Genomic DNA, 23,374 nt, shown 5'->3' on the forward strand with positions numbered 1-23,374 from the left:
CCTTCTATTTCCTACTAGAATGTAGAGATTTCAGTGTTGAGTTGCTACCCAATGTTACAACTGTTTTCAACACAAGGAAAACAAATTCATATGATTTTATTTCTAGGTGGCCCCTTTAAAATTTTTAAACTGATCATGTGGGATGATCCTGTTCTTCCCCCCAGCTCATGTAATGCCTGATTCCTGGGTGTTCACAATTCCCAAGGCTAGTGTGAAGGCACCCAGTGTGTCTAAGAGGGGCCAGAATACTTTTTCAAAAAAAGTCTAGATTTGGGTTGTGTATAATGTCACAACTCTCACCCCATGAATCACAGTGAACTGTACCAAAGGAGACCTATGGATTTTTACCTCTTCACTGTGGGTCTCAGTCATTCTTTTCTGACAGGATAATACTCCAGTGAGGTGTCACTTCATTTTGAGGCCGCAATTAGTCAAACCGTCCTCTTCCCTCCCCTAACACACTTTCCCTTCTTTCCTTTTTATTCCAAGGAAGTAACTGGGTCTTGCACCTGGACTGGAGTGTGGGAGACAGGAATAAAAGCAATTTTTAAATTTTATTTTATATGAATGAAAGCCATTATTCAAAGTCCTTAGTATTGACCTGGCCCTTTCTTTATAAGAAATTATACATGAAGAATCTCAAGTTCAGGTGAATCCACCATGACTGAGTCCCTACCAGGAAAGGTAAGTAGCTTGCACAGGATTGCAGAAGCAAGTGGTAAGGGCCAGAATTTGAACCTCTGTCTCTAAATTCCAAGCTTTTATCGTTTTGATTATAATGCCTCTGCCTTTCCACCTTGGGAAAGTTTCATAAGCAATTAGAGTATCACCAACTGAAGGATCAGAATTTCAAATGCACCCAATTCCTGTAACTACTTGTCGAAGGTTGCTACAAAGCGACCCCTCCCTCTGGTCACGCCCTTTGCAGGGTAACTTTGCAGCTCCTCCTCCTCCCAAATCTAGAGGGGCCTTGTAACTTGCTCTGATCAATAGAACGGGTGGAAATAAGAGCTGTTCCAAGCTTAGGACTGAAGAAACTTTGCAGGCTTCTGCTGGTTTTTTTGGAGCCCTGCTGCTACTCTGTGAACAAGCTCTGGAGAACCTACTGGATAATGACATGTGGCTGTCAGCCTTCGTTGCCACCGTCAACCAGCCAGCTGCCACAGACACGCTGAGGGAGCCCAGCTGAAGTCAGCTGAGCCTGTCCAGATCAGTGGAGCTGCCCAGCTGACCTGTAGACTCATGAGAAATAATAGACAGTTGTTATTTTAAAGCTACTACATTTGGGGGTGGCTTGTTATAGAGCAGATACTACTTGATACAACTATCAAACAAACCCACTTTGAGCAAGCTGAGAAAGTGAAACAAAAAGTTGCTTTAAAAAGATGGGCCCCAACGTGGAAAAGCTTGTTGGTATTAAAATAAGAGATGTTCAACAAATCCTTAAATACTTGACTTAAATTTGCAAAATAAGGCTGAAACATATGACTTGATCCATCAAGAATTTGCAAAGTGCTTCAGAGTTTGTAATAAGTTTAGATATGAACATGAACAATTGTGTACTTGGAAATCTACACAGAGAAAGTAAAGTCCTTTTAATTGTAGGATTTAACTCATACTGAATCATAAAAACTATTTTTTAAAGTCCTTTTTTTAGGAGATAGAACCTTTGTAATATGAGTTCAGAGTAAGAAGCCAAAGGTACATAAAGAGATCAAATACAGGCAATGATCTTATTTATAAAACCCCAAGAATTTGTGAAGATGTAGGGGATGGCTCTTCCTCAGATTTATTCTAATTTACTGCAATCAAGATCCTAAGAGGTGCAAGTAGTGGAAGAGCGACTCTGAGTAGAGGAACTTGGTGGGGGTGGGGGGGTGGGAGCCAGATGGGAAGCACTCGGTTTAACAAAATATCCATCACATATGCATTTTTCAGTTCCTCTTCAAACTCATGGCCAAAAAAAAAAAAAATCTGATAATGGTACCAGAGGTTAAAGTCTCCGTTACATAACTGTAACTGCAGGCATACCCCAAAGATATTGCTGGTTCTACTCCCGACTCCCACAATAAAGCAAGTCGGAATCTTTTTGCTGGTGGAGGGCCTTGACCTCAATTTGTAGAAAGACCAAAAAGACACACATCTGTGAAGCACAGTAAAACGAATGCAATAAAAGGTATGCCTGCTCCCAGTTTGAAAGGTAAGATCATAATGAAGCCAGTTGAAGAACCAACAATTAATGAAGCAGGTTTATGAACAGGGTGGAATGGCACAACAGAGTTCTCGAGCAGGAGAACCTTTGGCATTAAGAGCTGCCTGAGCTTCTCCATGTCACTAAAGGCACAGCTAATATTTCACGAGTGGTTGGTACCTGCCAGGCCCCGTGCTATGTGGTCTGCACGCCTTACCTCATTGCGCTGATTTTAAAGGAGAGGGAACTGAGGGTTTATAGGGTGATGCACTTGCTCTAGTCACACAGCTGTTAACCAGACTCACACCCAGAGACTCTGACTGCAGAGTCCTAATTCTTACCCACAGTACTAACCAACTGTACCTGGCCTTAGTCTTTCCTTACATGAAAGGTGAGGACCAGATATCCACATTGGCTTGAGCTGGGATTCTGTGACAACAACAGGGGCCCAAGGCCTTCGTGGTTTGTGTTTGGGGGAGCGACGGCATCTGTCCCTAAAAAGAACAGCCTTGGACTTACATGCTAACATTTCTCTCTCTCTCTCTCTCTCTCTCTCTCTCTCTCTCTCTCTCGTCCTTTCCTCTATGCACAGTATGCACAGTGGTGAAGCTCCTTGGGGAAATATGTCTGCCACCCACAAAGCAGTCCCGCTGGTCGTTTGCCACCTTGCAGCAAAGGTCTGGCTGCCCTGGGCTTTTTCTTCAGTGGCTGGCACAGTAGGCACTACGTAAATGTGAATGAACGGGTAAGTATTCCCCAGCCTCTGTGGGAAAGAGCCTGGAACTGCCTTAGTGTTTCCTACAAGTCGTTTACAGGTAACATCTAGAGACCACGCTAGCCCTGCTCACGGCTGCGTCCCTAGCCAACTGAATTGTGCCTCACACACTGTGACGGCTCAACACGAGTGCTGGTCTCACTGCTGTTCCTGGATTCCTACAGTCCCAATCTGCCCCCAAGGGGGTAAAACATATGATGAAAGGCACGGTACGGTCATGCTATTTGCTTCCTCTTCTCCATGGTTCTTTGTTCAAACAGCCAACCTGATTGAGTACCTTAAGTGCCAGGTGCTGTAGAGAAAACATTCCTTGTCTTTAAAGGACACGAGCAGATAAAGGGGATGGTGCTGGGGGAGCTGCATAGAGGAAAGTGTACGAAGTAGGTGAGCATACACTGCGTCTCAAAGGTTAGACAGTATTAAAAGCAGAGAGAGCCTGAATTCAGACTGCGAAAGTCCTAAGCTACAGCACATGGCATAACAGTATGCTGGGCTCATTTTAATATTTGTGGCAAGAAATTTGTTAGTAATAATGATTTGTGTATTTTCACTGTAAAGAAAAGTATAAACACTGCTAGGTTGGATTGTGATTTGCTGTAATCCTTGTGAAAAGTTATTTGGAAATATCTGTTAAAAATTGAAATATATGTACCCTTGACTCACCAACTCTACTTTGGGGGAATCTACATGCTTAGAAACAAAGTTGCTACATGTGAAGACATACAGAAAAGGATGTTTATTGGAGCCACGTTTGTAGTGGCAAACCCCATGCAACAGCCTGAATGGAACACTGCACAGCTATTAGAAAGATGGGATCCACAGCTGGTGATCTGAAAGGGTGCGCAGGGGGCACTGTTAGGTGACAACAGGAAGCTGCAGAGAAACTGGCACATGACGATCCTGTTCTGACTTAAAAGGAAACAGCCCAGAATGCCTTCTATGTGTATATTTATGCTCATATGATTGCACACAAATGTGGAGGATAATGGGAGGCAGGCAGGATGGGCAGGAGGACAGAGGAAAGGAGAGGTGAGGTGAATAAGTTTATTAACTTTTCTTGGTATAATTTTACTGAAGGGAATGAACACATTAGTCTTGCAAATTCTGAAAAGGCATTTGTGAAAATAATGAATAAAAACAATTCTAACAAGAGCCAACCCACAGACCGTCCCTGTAATCTTGCTTATACTCAGACATGCTTTCGTGGATCAGACAGACCAGGGTGGAGTTGCATGAAACTGTGCATGACCCAAATCCTTTAGGGGTTCTGGGGTGTTGATGTGGCTGTTTGCCGGCTGCCGTCCGGCAAATGGGCGGTGGTGGGAAGAGACGGAGAACCACTATGCTAAGAGCAACAGAAGCACAGATATTTTTTGATTAGGAGAATAACACCAAAAGCAGTGGCGCAGGATTGATCTGGCAGGAAGTGCAGCACGGATTGAGAAGGGAGAGGGGAAAAGTAAGAACACATTTAAGGGATTGCAGAAGTGGTAGGAGTTTGGACCAGGGTACCGCCAGTTTGCTGCTGTTGTGCTAGCGACTCGGGGGGACAGAAACTCCACCCCCGCTGGTTTCCAGTCTTACTCCTAACCCAGTCTTGGGGTCTCTGCGGTCTCAGAAGCATGTTTCTTATTATCCACTTTAATATTTTAATCTAAATTTCAAAGGCTGTTTAGGCTCTCAAACTTACGGCTCCTTCTTTTCAAAAAATTATAAACTAGTTATGGTGTTGTTTTATTTAGAATTTCATTGATTTCTCTGGCTTCGACTTTTGAGAATGTTTACATATTTTAAGGAATGGCTTCAATAACAATCTCTCATAATTAGGATACTCTGTTCCCTCTCTTCTACCCTAGTTGACTCGACAACACAAACTACAGCACAAACTACGCTCTCCCCACCCCAATTTAATATTATTGTTTCCTAATTCTCCAACTGTTCATTCAGTTTCTTTCATGGCTGCTCTCCTTGGATGCCTTCCAGAGCCCTGTCCTTGGTCCTCCCCTCTTTTTTTCCTGAACACTAAAGCAGTTCATGCTTAAATGACCTCATCTGATTTTCTTGCTTTAGCTAATACCTACTTACCTAGCATTTTCTTTTTTTCTTTGCTGTCTTTACCATATTAGCTTGAACTCTCCCACAACTCTCAGTAAAAGAAATAACTTATTTTACCAACCTTTTAAATGGCTGCTACATACTATAGGTAAGTAAAAAAAACCCCACAAAACTATAGATAGAATAAGTCAAATCTAAAATATAAATAATCTGAAGAAAAATAGTCTAGAAATTTAGGCAAAAATAAGAGCCCTCTCCTCTCCTGGAGTATTCAGTGATTGATTACACACACACTTATCTGAAAAATGGGCAAATCAATTTCTTGCCTGACTTTCTAGGTGAGTCAACACAAATGTATACATTAGACAGTTGCTAGAATAATCTCAATTCATAAACAAGTGAAAAACATAAAGATGAAAGCTTGTGCTACAAAATGTTACTCTCCTGAGCAAGATAAATAAAACAAAGCCAAACCTCAAACTCTTCACCTCCAAGCTTTGGTTACCCTAGTTGGTTCACTGGTAAATGTACCAGAGTTGTTCTAAGAAACTCTGAAAAGCAGTCCATTTCAAAGTCTCATAGCAAATTCAAAGACTGACACCAATTAAAAATACATTTTCTTTATGTATATGTTCTCTCTGTATACTTAAGCACTGGTCCATCTTAAAACTGACGTGCTCTTTGGAGAAATAACCGAGGCGGCTATCCCATCATCCGTCTTAGTGACAGTCACGACCTGCTGACATTTCCTTTCTCCAGAGACAGAAGTGAAACCCAGGCCTACACGTCTTGGTTTATATGTCAAGTTTGTTTATTCATATATTCAGTGTGTATTTACTGAGGTCTTACTATGTGCTAGATACTCTTCTCCACGCTGGGATACAGAAGTAAGCAACACAGTATCACTGCTCTCCTGGGGCTCTTATTCTAGCAGGGGAGCATAGAAATAACTAGATACTCAATGTTGAGGGGAGGGAACAATGTACACACCATGCCACTGTTTGAGACAGAGCAGTCAGAGGTCTCTCTTATGGAGCTGGCAGTTAAGTGGAGACAAAACCTAAAGCAAAGTGAGAACGAGCCATGGGCGTGTATGTGGGAAGATGTTGACAGGCAAAAATGCATTAGGGGACCTGGAAAGAGGACTATGCTTCTTCTAGAGAGGAAGATATTCTTAAGGGACTAGAAGGAAAAAGAAATGCCCTACACCTGGGCTGCAGACCCTCAGGTTACGAGTAGGGAGGAAAGGCGTGCTTTCTCCTTGTCCTGTATCACAAGTGCACAGGACGTACCGTGTGCACACACCAGCCTCCTCCACATGGGACTGAAGTGACCTGCTGGCTCATTTCTAACTCCTCAGTCCTCATCCCACCGGCTCAGACTTCCCATCGTTTCCTTCTTCTGCCTCAGACTGCTTCTTACCCCTTTTTTTACTCCACATAGTTGAATCAACTCCTGTTGTCATTTACCCACACACTTCCCTCTACGAAGTTGCAGTCAGGCCTTCCCGGAAAAAGCTTAGTATCCTTCAAGTGCACATTTCAAAAAGCACATGGGTGGGGGTGGGGGTGGGGGTGGAGCAGGTATGAAGGTCACCAGAAGATCACCCCTGGACTGCTCTGTGAGGCTGTGGTTTGGGGATTTTTACCTTCTTTATCTCTGCATGCTCAATGCCAAGCTCAATAAATGTTGGCTGCTGCTAGGGCAGTTGGAAGGACCTTTGAGATCATGGAGTTAACCTCTCACTCAACCTTTCTTGGAACGTGCATTATAAGATCTTCCACCTATTGCCCACACCATGTAGCTAGATCGCTATACACTTTCCAGTGTTCTTACAGACACACTGAGCCTTAGAAAAATCAAACTTAACCAGATACTAGAACTGGAATTTAGAACTTTCATTTTCTTTTTCCATGGGTTTCTTGGTTCTAACTTTTCACTCTGGCTTCAGTTATTTACTATGTTTTTACATATGTCTGTGGTATCCCCAAAGCACTGTGCAGTCCTGTTAAAAGACATACCCTTTAAAGGATCACACTTTCTCTAATATACTGAATTAGAGATTATTTCACCTATTTTTCTTACCTTCCCTTTTGAAATATTTCTTCTTCTTGGACTATATTTCAAATCTGGTGCCCACAGGCTGCGCCAACACTAGCCCATTGTACATGTTTAGTTATAAGAAGCATTTTCTATCTAATAGAAAAATCTACGGGCCTCTGAGCTAATGGAACAAACTAGGATAGTTAGGGCTAATGAAAAAGTGAAAAAGCCAAAGTTAGCAGTAAAGCAGATCTCCTTCTTTATCCCCTTTCCTTAGCCACTGAAAACCGAAGTCATTTTGGAGAGAGAAAGAATACATATCTGAGAAAACAAGTTGTTTTCAGTACAAATATAGGAAACCTGAAGTTCTTAAGCAGACTATTCTCACAAAGAATTTCAGCACTAACAGAATGGTTACAAAAGGTATGTCCTATTTTTAGTGTCATGGCATGTATCTTCATGATTTCAAAGACTGGGATCCATTAAAGCCTAGCATTTTATGAATAATAAACATGATCAAATTAAAAAAACAAACAAACCAGTAATGACAAGCAAAAGTCACTTAGATTTTTAACATACTTTCACATAAATAGACATTTTCTTTTCAGGTGATGAGGCATAAAAATAGAAAATACGTGAATTTTATATAAGTCAAACTACTGCCCAGGTGTAAATAACGTTAGTGTACTTGAGTTGTTCTTGTCATATAGTTAATTCCCTGATACGCGGAGAACAGGAATGGGAGGTCGTTGTAGGAATCTGCATTTCCTTTGTATCTGTTATCATCACACTCTAGACAAGACAAAGTCAGGCCTACCTTACTTGAACATAAAATAAACATTTACGGAAAAATCAGGCTTAGGGGTGGGTAATCCCTATTTTTTCTGTGCTATGTCAAGAGAAGGGAACATATAAAATGCTAACAGAAAGCTCCTCGATAGCTTACGGAAAACAAATCAGAACTTAACCACTGGAGCATCATCCATTTCAGGTTACTCACCTTGGGAGGCCAAGCATTTATTTCAGGGATATCCAACCCAGTTTCAAACACTTATAGAAATACCTACATGGGTTCTTTTAAATAACCTCAGTGAAAACAAATGCTGTAAAATTTGGGAGAAGATTAAATTTCTAAATTTCTGGAAGTACTCACATCATTTAGAATTGCATCAATAAGGTAAATGACCAAGCTAAGGAGTAAATGTATTTTCTGATTAAGCAATAATATATACAAAGCCTCCCAAGGTAGAGGCTTAGAAATACAACTTTCATGTTGGGTTTTTCCGTTTTAAAAAAAACCAATCTATTTTATAGTCACACCTTGTCCGTAATAAACTCAGCTGGATTCCAGATGACAAATTTCACATCGAGTTCTAATTTAATTTTTTAAAGTTTCCCTTGAAGAAAGCTGCCTACAGAGTTAATACATTATATTTTACATTGGTATGTTTATGAATTTAACATGTCATTTAACATGTTTCTGTACTTGGTTCTTTGTCATATAAAAAAAAGATTTTATAGGTTTGGTTTAATCCATCAAATTTGTCTTACTCAAGTTCTTTTCAACCACTTGATTAATAAAGAAAAAACTCAGTAAATGCCATGAAATAAGTTTCATAATCTTCCCAAATGGGCCACTTAGGATAATTTTGGTATTCAATATAGTCAGAAACTCTTTATCACACAGCTTTGCTAAATATCATAAATGTAAAAAAAAATTTTAAACTGATAACTTCATTCTCATGCATTTGCAAAGTTTCTTTCCATACTTGATTTTATAAGAATGCCAGACAATAAAACAGAAAGGGGATATTCTAGCACTTGTTAATAAAAATATAACAATATGGTTGAAGTTATTGCTATGGCTATTAAATTTAGATGGCTTACCTAATATTTAACTAAACCCACTGAAAAGCTAACAACAAAAAACTGGAAAAAAAACCAATGTAAATATAATGATTTTGGCCCCTGAAGGCTTTTAATCTAGTCGCCTTTATGACACTGGGATGCATGTTCCTTCAAGGATTATACATAGTAGACACTGAAAAAGTCTAAGTGTTTGATGAAAGGAAATACTGACGCCCTAATGTACTTAGCCAATGCTGATTTTTGCCAAGTAGACTTGACTGAGCTTCAAAATTCCACCTTGAATTTTTGTAGTACACTTTAATTTTCAAAGTAAACACCCATGGGTGTCAGGCAAAAATGCTGGGTGTTCTTACTATTTTACAGAAGCTTGAAACTTGAGAGAAAGCAATTAAGTGACTACACAGATACATGCAGGAGAGCAGAGGCTTGATCCCATTTCTCCTTTATATATTGTTTAAAGATTCACTGCTGACAAATAAAAATGTTTAACGATCCATGAGGAATTTCTAACAAAATATCAAATTATTTCCCTCCAGATCAGTATTAAGTTTTCCCAATTATTCTTTTCTTTTTTTCCTCTTTAAATGTCTAAAGTTTTCCCACCTGTAAAATTAAGGTAAATAACAGCTGCCTCTGTACTACAGATATTGACAGAATCAATAACTTAATTTAGAAACTAGAATTTAAAACCTTCATAGGGCTGTTAAGGGGGTTAAATGAGATGACTACATACCAAGTCGTCAGCACAGTGTGGCCACATAATCAGTGTTCAACATTATTAGAAGAATAAAACAGGTTAACAATATATAAGAAAGAATGGGATACTGTATATTTTTAAAAATCTAAACCAGCTGATTTCATGTTAACGTTTATAAAACACCTGGCTGCTCTGTATTATGTTTCAGGTCCTAGAACTAGAGACCAGATGTTAAGAGAAGTCTGCTGGGGAGTTTAGGCAACTGAGAATTAGGATATTCGACCTAGCACCACCACTAATTCTGTGATCTTTCTCTAGACACTCTCTTTGGGTCTCATTTCCTCATCGGAAGAAAATAAGAGGTGAGCACTAGATGCGCTCTCAAGTCTCTTTAAGCTGTCATCTAAAACCATCGTACTCAATACAATAAAGCAAGCTCTGAGACCTCCAGGGCCCCTCACCACTCTGGGTCTACCAACAACAGTGTTTCCGTATTATTTTTTATGTACCACCAACTACCTTATTTTAAACTGACACCTCATAAAAATATCACATCTGGGTCAATTTTTTTGTCTTGTACTTTGTAATGTACAAAAGAATACTAAAGAATCAACTTCAATATACCATTCCCTACCACAACCGCCTCCTTCACTAAAGTGACAGGTTAAGAGGATCACCGAATTTTAGAAACAGAAACACGAACACATATCTTGAAAATAATTCATTTTTAACCATAAAGAAAGTATTCTGACTCCAAAACACTGATTACTCAAGGACAGAGTTCAGCCTTAGAACTCAAGTTTTCTGATTTGTAGCCTAATTCTTTTCTACTATTTTTACTATTGAATAACTAAATCATAATGTTTGGGAGGGATTTGAGGTTTTTTTGTTTTTGTTTTTTTTAAAAAGCACCAAATTTGCTATTTAAATCATGTTTAAATTAAGAAAGGCCTTATGCCCAGTAATTACAAAACAACAAAACACAAAAACGACAACGAAGTAAAAGTGTTCATAACAAACCAGTAGAGCTTTGATGTTCAACATGTGACGATCATCAGGTCATAAGTCACCGCAGTGCCCCAACCCGCATGAATAAATCATGTAGTAAATTATTTGTCATTTCACAATAGCTTGTAAAAATTGGCTATCAAATGTATTTTCATAATAGCCACAGTTAACTATTATGGAAAATTATGAAATCAACTAGAATAAAGGCTAATTTTAATAGGAAAAGAAATAAAAGTTAACATTTATTGCAACAAACTATATGTCCTAAACACTGCATTAGGCGGAACTCTCAAATTGCTAGTTACAAAAATAAAGATCCAATGTAAGAATCTGTGATAAACAAACATCTACAACTAATCATATCATTAAACTTTCTCTCCCTTTATATATACTTTCTATCCCCTTTATATTTATATAAAACGTATACACATTTTCTGGCACCCCATTTTTCGGGCACCCTCTATGTGTATATATTTGATGTCATATAGGGTAAATGAAAATGAGCTCTAAAATAAGAGGTCTGTTCACGAAATTTGCTGCCCTGTAGACTCTATTAATCTTGCTGAAACTTGTTCAAAAGAAAAAATATTTTAAAGCACTCAAAATTAACATTTGAGTTACTCTGTAAAAGTATGTTCAAGCATGCAGCTCTACCAAGATAAGTCATTAATATTTAAACTGGCCAAGAGACAAAATTAGGGGATGACACACTTCCATTCAAAATAATTGGCTTTAAGGACTATATTGCAATCTAAATAGTTTAAATGACTGTCTCGCAATTGCAGAACCCCATAATTTAGTCTATATATGGACCATTAAATAAGAATTCAATTTCCTCAATATACCAGCAGAAAAATACACAACCCATGGGAATATATAAGGGCTGTCTGTACTCCACAGTCAGACAACAATGCATGTAAAAATGCACTATGAAATATGAAGTGGTTATAGCAACATAAATTCACCATCATTACTTCCACTGCATTCCAGTAGTCAGCTTTTCATTGATTACATAGTAACTTCAATAAAAATGCGACAAATATGAACTTGATATTAGCTGAAGTAATCTAAAAGGAATTAAAATGTTCATTCCATCTTTTTTTTTTTTTTCCTGGTGCTAAAGCACAGCAAAAACCAACGTACCTACCCTTTAAACAGGGCTATATTGCCACAATCAGCTTTAGATTTCTATCTCAAATGAAAGAAACTCAATTGTAATCCTGTTTAGTGTTCTTCCTTGTACATAAACACAGCCCCAAATCTCTCTCTTTTTAGTCCTCTGAATTCATGACAGTTGATCCAACCTGCTGTTTTTCAGAATTGTTCCTGATATTTCTAAACTCACCTCCCACCATCCCGCACCTCTACTGTCCCTCCCTCTCCCACTCCTGTTCCCTACAATGTCCATTAATTCACAAACTCCTCTGGAAATTCTGTATTTATTTCAGGGACATTTGCGATGGTAGTGAAGAATAAGACAACCTGTCAAAATTAGGTATTTGGGGGTTGAAATAACTGTCTACAATTCTGAACTGCTATAAAATTGCAGTTCAGAATTGTAATGTGTAAAATGAATGCAAAATTCACTCTAATCCAGTTTAGCATAGAAATCATCACACACAATTCAAAGGGAAAGGAACGCTTAATGGATCTTTTCTTTTCTTTTTTTTTTAAATGGAAGTTCTCCATAGGAATATTTTTATTTACTTGAAAAACACAAAACCCACGTAGAATAAGCCAGAAGAAAATGAGAGCAGTTGGCTCTTTGAAACTACAGGAATAAGGAGAACATGGACTTTCAAATGCTTCTGTAAGGTCAATAAGTAATTGATTTTTTTCAGTTATAGCTAAATTCAAAAATATTTCTTGAAAACTTTGGCAACATGATATATAGATATATAATAATTTAGCCATAATATAGTACAGATATATAGATATATCATGTTGCAAAAGAATTTATATATATATATATATATATATATATATATATATATATATATATATTTCCACGACAGAAATATAGAAGAAAGGGTCCATTAATTTGGCAAATACTGCATTACACAATTATCAGGAAGTCCTTAGAAGCATAAATGCTATTCAGCACAAACCTATTCTGCCTATTTAATTTGCTCATATAAGTAGTACTACGTAAGGAGAAGTCACTGCTAATTAAAATTAGGTGTGAACTTTAAAGTCAGAAAAAATATGTTTTAAGAAATATGCCCCAGACTTATTTTAAACACAATGCAAATTAAGATTTCCTAACAACTAGGCTACTTCAATCACCTGCAGGCCAGAGAGGATAAGACTTATATAACCAACCAATTAATACAGAAGCTCTTTCACATTCGGCTCTCATACTAAAATAAACCCTTTTGACCCAATCTCTCCTCCACTAAATCTCAAAAGGCCTCTAAAGTGATCTCTACCCACATATGAATCTCACGATTAATTCAATTTGCATTTAACCTACATTTATGCAAGGTATGTTTCAAAGTAAGTCTTTCATAAAATTTACAGACATTCAATAATATAGTGAAAGTGGTCAGACTAAAATATCTGTAACACCAATGGACAAAACCAAACAGCATTATGATACAAAACAATGGAATAGCCAAAGAAACATCACCAGAAGTAATTTCAATAAAATCTGACCACATGCTACTCACATTTCTGTATGGGAGTATTTCCACACTAAATTGACACACCTGATTACACAGTGCGTGTTATTTTTTTTTTTAAATCTTTTACTAATAATTTAGCCATAACATAGTACAGGGTTAAAAAAAAAAATTATTACCATAAAGCTGAGAATAACCAAAAGCAAACCTCCTTTAACATTCAGAAATCATGTTATTTGAGTGAATATCAGAAATGTTAAGTTTTAAAAGACATTGAAACACTGCCAGAACCTTTGGAAGGAAAGGAAAAAGAAAAGCCAGGAAGTAAAGAAAGTATCCATTAAAAAAAGGGTAAATCAAATTCAAACAAAATCTCTTCCTTATCGCTCCTCTCATTCTGAGAAAACATTCATGATGATGTTAACAAGAAAAATGAGAAAAGGACAGAATTTGCTTCACTCATCCTGTGTTTGTACAGGTCTTCAATTTCATTACATTAACAAAATTAGACACAGATACCGTTAATATCTATATAAATTAAAGAGAAGTTAAAACCTACATAAATTTTTGTAGCTTCATTAGGCGCCAATCATCAGAGCCCCAAACTCCACCTAAAACTGAGTTTACACATTCATCTTGCATCATTCTTTTTCTCCAATAACCTTACCCTTTAGAAAAGAGTCAACTTTTTAACACTAAAGTTTCAATATAATCCCAAGAAAGGCTCTAATTCCACCTGAAACTATTTACTTCTCTGCCTTTTATTAGCAGTTTCGCCATTAATGCTGAAGAGAAACAATGTTGAAAATCAAATTATGCAGAAATGTGCCTTCATCAGAATTATAAATTTATGCTAAGTTTAGTGAATTTCAATATTTAAAAAGCATATTGTTAGGATGGATAGTTTGCTTTACTTAATGACTGTATTGAGCATCAAATAAGGTTTCTCTTGTTTTACTATCAATGAACTTAAACCTTAAAAAGAAAATACTTTGCTCAATCATGACATACCTAATTTTATAATTTAATCTGCTAACTGCACGTTGTGCTATGTTGACACATCAGAAAGAACTACTTTCCCCTTCAAAACAGAGTGTAAATTTTTTTTTAAGCATTCTGAGAAAAAGCAATTTAGGTGTCATCTTAAAAAGTCAAATCATGATTTACGCTTTTTTTTTTAACTTAAAAGGAATGCAAGTGAAATTATTAGTGGCATTTAATATTTTTATATCAGAATTCAGAAAGTCAGTATTCAATACAGCTGTGTTCTCAACGTGATGACTGATCTGCTAACCACTCAGGGCCACTGGTCACAGCTAATGTTTGGCTAGAACCACAGTAACATATAGAGAAAAGAAAGCCACCAATTTTAGTTATATCAGGGCTGTTGTTTGGAAACAATAGACTAATTCAGTGGTGGCTAGAAAAGAAGCATTGTTTCAACTTATTTGGAAGAGGCTTTGTTCTGGGTAATCATAGTTCCCAATATCAAGTTAATGACAAAAGGTATAAAATTTTCAAACATTACCAAATGATCCTATATATCACACCTTTTCATTAGAACTCCAAGTCACCCATCGGCATAGAAATAATTATTTCGTTGGATATTAAACAATCTTGAAAGACCCACATCATCATTGCTTTGCCAACTGTCACAAGGTTGCTCTGAGGCTCAAATTAAAAATATGTGAAGACACTTTATATGTCATAAATTACAACAAAAGGTATTAAAATTACCTTTAATGATCTATGGGCAACAATGTTCACCTAAGACTTAGGCTCCAGATTCCAGATTTCATGGGGCTTAATGCAAGCTCATTGTAAATAGAAAAGTAAATAGAAAGTCTTGTTCCATGACTTTTTTATAGTAAGGAAAATGAAAACAATACCATGGTGATTATCAGAACAAAATGCATTAATAATCCCCCCGAGTTTCCTAAAATGCGTTACTTTTCTTTGTACAATTACAAGTTTTATATAAACCAATGTAATCACTTCCTACAGATAGCTTAGTCAAATCAACCAAGCATGTTCAATCATGAATTCCACTGACAAAAACTTGAGATCGAAAAATTTAAAACACAGCATGACTTCTGACATTTAAACACAACAGTTTATGCAATCAGAAACATCTCAAATCTTCTTACTGAAAACATTTTAAACCTTCGGCTCAGAATAAAAGCAGTAAAAAAACTGAAGTAGTGGCCTTCTAAATAAAGATATTATTTAAGTAATAGATTATGTCTTTTACATTAAGACACACAAGAACTAAAGTGTGTTTTTTTCTTCTTTTGATGAGAAACAACTAAGCTTTTTTTTAAAGGACTAGAACATAGCCTAAATCTAAGTCTAAAATTCCCCCCCAAAAAGCTTCCTATTTAAAGAGGAAAGAAGAGACACCTCAGTGTTAAGATATCTCTTTAACAGAAAAAAGTATCTTAAAGAGTGTTTTAAATAAAAACCGTCAATGACTAGTTAATGGTAACAATGACTATCACTAACATTTAAGAAAAAACCTGAAATGCTATGCACAAATAAATCAGTGTCCACTATGCCTTTTAAAAAAAAAATCCACTGATTAATCAATTTTTTGTCTCTACAATCACACTTTTATATTTTCCTTCACACCTAAAATGTGATATACAACCCAGTACTTATGTGAACTGGGGGTGAGGGTAAAGGGAGACACCTTAACCCCTACCAACAGATACATCAAAATACAAAACTTTTTTCTGGTAATTCCATTTTCACAGACCTATTTGAGGTCAAAGAGTAATGTCAGTGTAATAAAAAATAACTGAGAATAAAGAAGCTGGACAAATACATCAAACCATAGCCAAGAACTGAAGTTTCACAATGTCGGCCATCAGTTATCTATTTGAGAACTTGTGGGAACATTTGAAAGTAAAATTTTGTTTTGCACCGTGTTTCCCCCAATTCTTTCTTAAAGAGACTGATCAGCAGACACGACACGACAACTTTAGATCAGGAACCCTGTGGGCAAGTGCCAGGTCTAATACTGTGGTGAGTTCACTGCTCACTGCATCGCTTGAGCTTATTGTCAGCACTTCTAGTTTTTAACCCTTTAATCTCCTCAGTCTAACACTTCACAAACATACAAATACAGAAGCACAACTTCTGATTATGTAAAGCACGAAGGGTACTTATCTTTGTAATATAAGAGCATATTCTAAAATAGCTTAAATGAACGTTTACAATAAACATATCATCAGACGTTATACCCCCTTGAACTTACACATTTTTTTACTTAAAATACCTGTGATGAGCAATAGGATTTTACATGTTTTAATAAAATTTGCAACCACTGGCCAATGAGATACTGAACATCATCATTTCATAAGGAAACTTGAAACGGTTACGTACGTATAATTCACTTTGGTTGTCTACCATGCCTGCTTTCTGAAGACCATTTCAACTTCTTCACATAAAGACATACATGACTCATTGGAGAACACATACACATAAGTGAATATTTAAATCAAGCAATCTGTCTTAAACGTAAGAAATATGAAAACATTAATCTTACCTTGAATAGCCATTAGAGAAAACCGATCGACCAGCGAAGTTCAAAGTCCCCAAGGAAGCCAAGTTGTCATCTCCGGATCCTTGGCACCTATTCCAATTTTCTGAACCAACATGGATTGGTGGAATGACATTAAAAACAGGCTTCTGATCCTGCTGTTGAGAAAGCGATGCTGTATTCATGTCATAGTGGTACATCTGTCCCCCAGAGGTACTCACGCCGTGAACAGAAATGGCAGATATTTTATTACCAATTATATTTGCCCCAGAAAAGCTTGCCTGACAGTAAACTGGGCCCAGTTTCTCCTGCTTAATTACTCCAGGGGTGCAGAGTTCAATGAAATCTTCTTTCTCTGTTTTCACTTGGGGTAGCGTCACACTGCTGGGGCTTGGTAAGATCAGGTCTCCACTATCCTCAATTTTAGGTTTAGTGTCCGGTAAAAGGAGAGGCTTACAGTCCTCATTCGCGTTTCCTTCCAAAAGGAAGGGATCATCCTCTCCTGCCAAAGGAGAAAGCAAACAGTTTTCATCCATCAGGAGGTCTGATCTCCAAGGACTCTCTTTACCTGGGGACCCAGAAGAAAACTCCAAATCCTGCAAAATGTCAAAGGTTCTTTGGTCTGTGGTATACAACTTCACACTGCCCCCGTTGGTGCCAGTATGGCTCTTCAAATTTTGCTGTTCTGAAGACACATCAGAATGTGTTTTTGGAAACTCCTCTGTGGGGGCAGCAGAAACAGCAGCGGATGCTGAACTCTTGGGGTTCTCTGGAACACTGGTCGACTTATTGAGGTTTGCGATGCTTTCTTCCAGAAGCTGAAAGTCTGTTTCTCCAGAGGAAAGGCTGATTTGGCCCTGCGGTGGGAATCCCAGTTCATTTCCCATCACTTTTGTTTCTGTCTCTCCCATATACAATCCCATTGAGAGTGAAACTGCCTTGGACAAATCTGGCTGCTGCGCATTGCTTCCTGAGCCTTTAGGAAAATCAACCAAAAGTCGTGGCTGCTTGGAGTCTGACGGAGCAGCAGCCAGTGAGGATGAAGATGCAGAAACCTTCAGAGTAGCTCCTCCCCTTAGGGTTTTACAGAAGTCCATCACATTTCTCCTTTCCGGATCAAGCACACTGCTGGGGATTTCTTCTCTACTTGGGGGGCTTAGTGATTCCTGAGAGTCCATAAGTGAGTATCAGCTACAAAAAAAAAAGAGAGAGAAGGAAAACACAATAAGCTATAAAGTCACATTATCTCTGTGATCCGATTAGTAAGCAAGAGCCTGTTAAATGAACCTTTTAGTTAACTCCGATTCTAATTCCTTGTTATCAGAAGAGTAGTTTCTGTCTTCCAGAATAAAAAAAAGCCATGTCTCCCGCTTCTATTCAGTGTGCCACATTTAAAAGTACAATGCAGTCCATTTGCACCGCTCAGGACAAAATTGCATCAAACTAAGCTAGGCTATTCATCCTGCCAGTCACAGAACTATAACTTTGTTAATCACAGACGTTATAATTCATTACATCAGATTATTCTAAAGGTTCAAGTTGATGTCAAAGTATTTAATTTTTAAAAGTATGGTCATTAAAATTCCTACCTCTTTTCAATCAAGGCTGTTTGCTTTTCTGAGAATACACATAAAATTTGCCAAATAATAGGCTAGAATTCTCTAATTATTCTCAAATTCCCCTCCTACCAGCTAGTCACACATTCAAACCTTTTAGTACAACCTGCTGGTGAACTGTGGACATATTATTTGAAAAATAAATAATGATGATTTACTCATCTTCCAACAGGCTAGAAAAATGCTCTTATTTTTAACCAGTATTTCTTATTGAATGTACCTGTTGAATAGCGCCTGCCTTCAAATTTTGGACATACAAAATAAAATACATTGTATGTAGCCCAACTAAAATTTAGATTTTAAAAAGAAGAGAATATGTAGTAGCTTTTCACTACAATTTTTGCTTGTTTAAATATAACAAATGCAGTTCCTCTCAACCCTTACAACACAACATAGAAGATACATTTATTTTTAAAACTGCTTAAGACCCTCAGTATGAAATACTATTATTCTTTAAATTATGATTTTTCTCTTCCGAATATCTAAGTACTAAAAAACAGAAAAACCCAGAACTGGAAAAATCACATTCGTATCAATCCACGTTTTAAAAAATCCAGTAAAAGGCTCAGAATAATTTTCTCTGCATTCTAAACCTTCACCTATTCCAATTCTGAGCCTATTCTCAAGAGGATTAGGTTGCTAGTATATTGTTAATAATCAGAATGTTTTATGAGGCGGGACATACACATTTGCGACATTATAGTCAAATCCCATCCAATGAAAAGAAACTTTTCCTGTACGGAGACTTTAAGAAACATAAACTTCACTGGCCCTTACTGAGAATGAAGAGTGATGAAGGTGGAGAGAAGGGTGGGAATGTGCCACACAAATCTTGAGGGTAAACTGCTTATATCCCCACGCCGCCGCCCCGTTTATCTGATAACGATCTCGAGCTCTAAACACCAGGTATCAAATGGAACCTAATGAATTTCCACGCCGCTTTGACAGCTGCCTTCAAACTCGAAACCAAAACAATAGCTCATAAAACGAAACGATCCCTCCAACGATTTTATCCCCCAGTCTAAATTGCAAACAACCCTGGCACATTAATGGGCCTCAATGAACCCTGCCAAGGGGTCTTAAGTGGTATTACAAGGCTGCCATTATCAAGTCTGCAACCCCAAACGTCAAATTCGCGCTTGTCAAAAATCGCACCAGAAAACGATTACGATTAGGGAGGGTCTTTTTCGAAAACGGGCCACTTATAAACGTCAGACTCGAAATGCTGCCAAGCGCCAAAGAACAAACCCTCTGTGGGGGCGGGGGCGGGGGGGTGAAGTGCGAGGTTAAAAGAGAAATGTGTACAGACCTGTTGAGTTCTCCCTCCGACACGCCCACTCCTACCCGATAACGCCAGACCTGACCGAAGTCTCCAAGTTGCAGGCTGTCAGCCCCCTGAGTGTGCGCTCACACACACACACGCACACTCACACCCTGCGCGCCCGCCAGAACTAAGACGAGCTGGAGCCTCGACAGAAACCCTGATCGCGCTCGGGCGCACCAGGGTGGAGTGGAAATATTCGGGCGAGTAGAATTCGGAAGCGGCTCAACATTCACCATTAAAATGGGTGTCTGGGCGGCCCCCTGGGAGGGAAAACGAAGGGAACTTGAAAAAAAAAAAAGCAAAAAAGGGCCAGGATTCCGCGCCAGGGAACGAGAGGCTGGAGACCCGGGGCAGCTCGACGAGGCTCCACTCGCAGAGTCACAGCCTAGGTTCCTCCCCCTCGGCCTGGCAGGGGGAAGGAGGCCGACGGGGAGGAAGAGGCCAGCGCTGTCACCCGCGCAATGCCCTTTCGTCACCGTCACCGGGCCCTCGCCAGCCCCCACCCCCATTCCCGGAGGCTAATAAAAGTTTGCAGACTCCCGCGGCGGCTCCCGAATCGCACCTCGGGGGGCCCAGCGGCCGCGCGGGTCCCGGCCCCAGCCTCTTACCTCTGGTAGAGGTGCCGCTCACCCGCGACCGTCCGCAGCTCCTACCGCAGCCGATATAAACAACTTAGCATGTGAAAGCAGGAGCAGCAGGAGATATTTTTTTTTCTAAAAAAAGGAAGTAAACAGCCGCCCCTTTCTCCATGGGAGGGAAGGGAGCGCCCCTATTTAAGAAAGTCTCCCATCTCCCGGCTGACAAGCCAGACCCCCGCCCCGCGCCCTCTCTCCTGGCCGGGCTCCGGGCGCGCGTCCTCTGTCCCGGCGCTCCGCCGCTTCGGCCGCTCCAGCTGCTGCGTCTCCTTCCACCCACTAGAATCCGTCCCCGACGGACGGGCGGCGACTCGGACTCCCGTCACACACTCGAGCTCGCAAAATGGAGGAGGAAGAGGAGGAGGGGAGGGAGCGCGGACACGCGAAAGGGCCGCCCGGCCGCGGCGAGCAAGCGGGACTGAGCGGGGGGGAGTACGGGGGGGCGGGGCGCGCGGAGGCGGCGCCACGGCGCGCACACTCTCGCACACACGCGCTCCCACTCCACCCCCGTCCGCTCCCCGCCCGAGGGGCCGTGCGGCGGCAGCAGGGAACGGTGCAACCTGTTGGCGACGCTCGGCAACTGCACGGGAGGCCGCAGCCCCTGCCCCCACGCCCTCCGCGCGGGCCCCGCCACCCTGGCCCCGACGGCGCCTGCACGCCCGCGGCCGGGGTATGGCCCCCGCCGTAGCAGCCCGCCGCTGCTCCCAGGGCGCAAGGGGCTTCTCCTCGCTCACCCATCCCACCCCCAGGAAAAAGGAGAGGAGGAGGAGGGGGCCAACCTGGTCTCTACCGGGTGAGATTAGGAGGGAAGCTGAGTTTCTCTAGTTTCTCTTCTGCTGCCTCCTTCCCGCCCCCGCCCTGCTCCGCAACTCCCGACCCACTCGGGCGCTCGCCCTGTCCCTCCGCGGCAATCCCCGCCAGCACTCCAGCGGGTGACATAGGGCTGCCTAGGGGAGCCGGGGCGCGGCCCGCAGCAGAGCCGCGGGGATGGTCCGCGCCGCCGCCCCCGAGCCGAGTTGCGCAAAGTGTGTCACTTCGTGAGGGGCTATGGGGTTGCACGGAAACAGTGCAGCAGCGTGTCGGCCGCGCTCAGGGCTGGCCGGCCAGACATGCCCTCTGGGGACGCTTCAGGGAGATCAGGGCAGAGGAGGGGTCGGCGCATACGTACTCTGGGCCGGGGGGCAGTCGCGTGCCGGCGGGTCCCCCACCCCCGCATCGTCTGTGCTGTCCCGTCTGCAGCCGCCGCCGCCGCGCTCTCGCACCCGGAGAGAAGTTGCAAAGCAGAACCCACCCTCCCCCGCGCCCCAGCGGTCCCCCACCCTCTTCCCCGAGTCTGCGAGGCGGCGGCGGCGGCAGAAGGAGGCGCCGCCTGCCAAGTTCAACCCCCACCCCTCCCTCCCTCCCAGCGCGCTCACACTTGAAGGAAGTTGCACGCCAAATGCAAAACCTCCGGCGAGCTGGATTTCTTTGCACTTTTTAATCATTATTTTTAAGGAAAGCAGGGGGTGGCAGGCTTAAAAGCAAGTTGCAGGCGAAATGGCATAAGTTGCTTGCAAAGTACGCCCCCCCCCCGCCCGCAAAGACTCCTGACCTCTCCTGACAACCCCTCCAGGGCCCGCGTCCAAGTGGCCCGTGGAGGCCCCTCCCCGAATCTTGACTAGCTGCTCTCAACTCCATGCGTCGCCCACCCTTTCTTATTCACGGGACCCCAACCCCTCCAAATAAAACAAAATGCACGCAGCCTCAAGATGTCAGCATTAAACTCCCTCCAGCTGTTCCCGTTACGCGCCTCCCCCTCAGTCCGAGGGAAACACGTGGCCAATCCCCAAGGAGAGGGGCGTGGGGCGAGGGGTGTCCGCGCGGGAGGCCCCCGACCAGCCCCCTGCCCCACCTCGTCGCATCGGGAAAGCTTGGGCGACGCCAGGACCGAGCCTCCTACCTTGTGCGGCACACATGATTTTTGTGACTCGGGGAAAGGTGGTGCTGTGTTGCTTTAGGGTTTCGGGAGGTAACTTTTGCGCCCCCACAGGTGACAGCGTTTGCCAGCTCCTGACAGGGGCGGAGGCTGCCGCAGCTCCACCTAGTCCCTGCTGGGGCGCTCGGCTACAGCCACTCTCCCTCCGGCCGCGCTCAGACTCCGGCGGCGGCCGCCTCTGCTCTGACATCTCGAAGGGGATTGGGGAAGCGCATGCCGGAAGCCGCCCGCCGCCATCTTGGTAAAGGAGGCTGACGCCGGCCCGGCTGCGCTGCCACCATCTTGGCAAAGATTCTCCATCATGGCAATCGAAGTCTCCTTTCCACGGTTCTGAGGGTAGTTGCTGCCCTATGTATTGTCCCACATGAAAGGAGAGACCTAGGCTTTTAGCTGCCGGTCCGGAGACGATCTACACGGGCCGCCTCCAGACGCCTTTAGAGCCGCCATATTGGCAAAGGAAGACAAGCCCGCTGGCCGAAGCCCACAGAAAAGGGAACCAAAACCTTTGCCAACGTAGAACCCTCCGCAAGTAGAATTTTCGTGAAGGGCGCCGAGCAATCCAGTTATTAACAAAACCCCCTTCTGAATCCAGGAGAGATGGCTCCTCTTTTCCTTTCACTTGGTGCCAGCTGGCTATAGGGAGGCCTTTGCCTTGGGTGCTCAGAGAGGATTAAAAAAATGAGAATTTACTCGGAGAACGCTGCTTGCCTATTTGCCAGTATTTCCACCTTCCAAGTCTCAAGTGCTAGAATCAGACGTCTTCTGTGGATTGGGTCCCCAAGCCACCACCACGTTATGGGGGGAAAAAATCAAGACCCAAACTTAGAATAATGTTATGCATGTTTTAAAAGTGAGTTAAGTATCTCATGCTAACATGATTATACTTGTAAATCTGCTTAAAAGTTATACTAGGGATTCTTTATATATAAATACTTCATAGGTAAATGTATATTATATATAATAATTTGTATATACATATGTAAAGGGATCATAAGTTACCTAAATAGAATACTTCTCCCCACAC

General features: G+C 41.4%; 1 protein-coding gene across 9 annotated transcripts in view; it reads right to left on the reverse strand.

Moving 5' to 3' along the window:
- Positions 1-22,558, reverse strand: part of NR3C1 (nuclear receptor subfamily 3 group C member 1) — a 98,421-nt gene extending 75,863 nt beyond the window's left edge. For 2 of the 9 annotated variants that reach the window (XM_074313719.1, XM_019739080.2), the window contains exons 1-2: positions 22,315-22,558; positions 16,807-17,991 (exon numbers count right to left, since the gene is read on the reverse strand). In XM_074313719.1, coding sequence (XP_074169820.1) covers positions 16,807-17,978 — 1,172 coding nt within the window. In that variant the 5' untranslated portion in view covers positions 17,979-17,991; positions 22,315-22,558. Of the gene's footprint in view, positions 1-16,806; positions 17,992-19,193; positions 19,378-19,725; positions 20,158-20,348; positions 20,949-21,543; positions 21,697-22,314 lie in introns of those variants that run through there. The other 7 variants (XM_074313718.1, XM_074313716.1, XM_019739084.2 and 4 more) reach the window with 6 other exon arrangements.
- Between the last annotated feature and the right edge of the window lie 816 nt (positions 22,559-23,374).

Source organism: Rhinolophus sinicus, linkage group LG10 (assembly GCF_036562045.2).
Source record: "Rhinolophus sinicus isolate RSC01 linkage group LG10, ASM3656204v1, whole genome shotgun sequence".
In the NCBI taxonomy this organism is placed as follows: domain Eukaryota; kingdom Metazoa; phylum Chordata; class Mammalia; order Chiroptera; family Rhinolophidae; genus Rhinolophus; species Rhinolophus sinicus.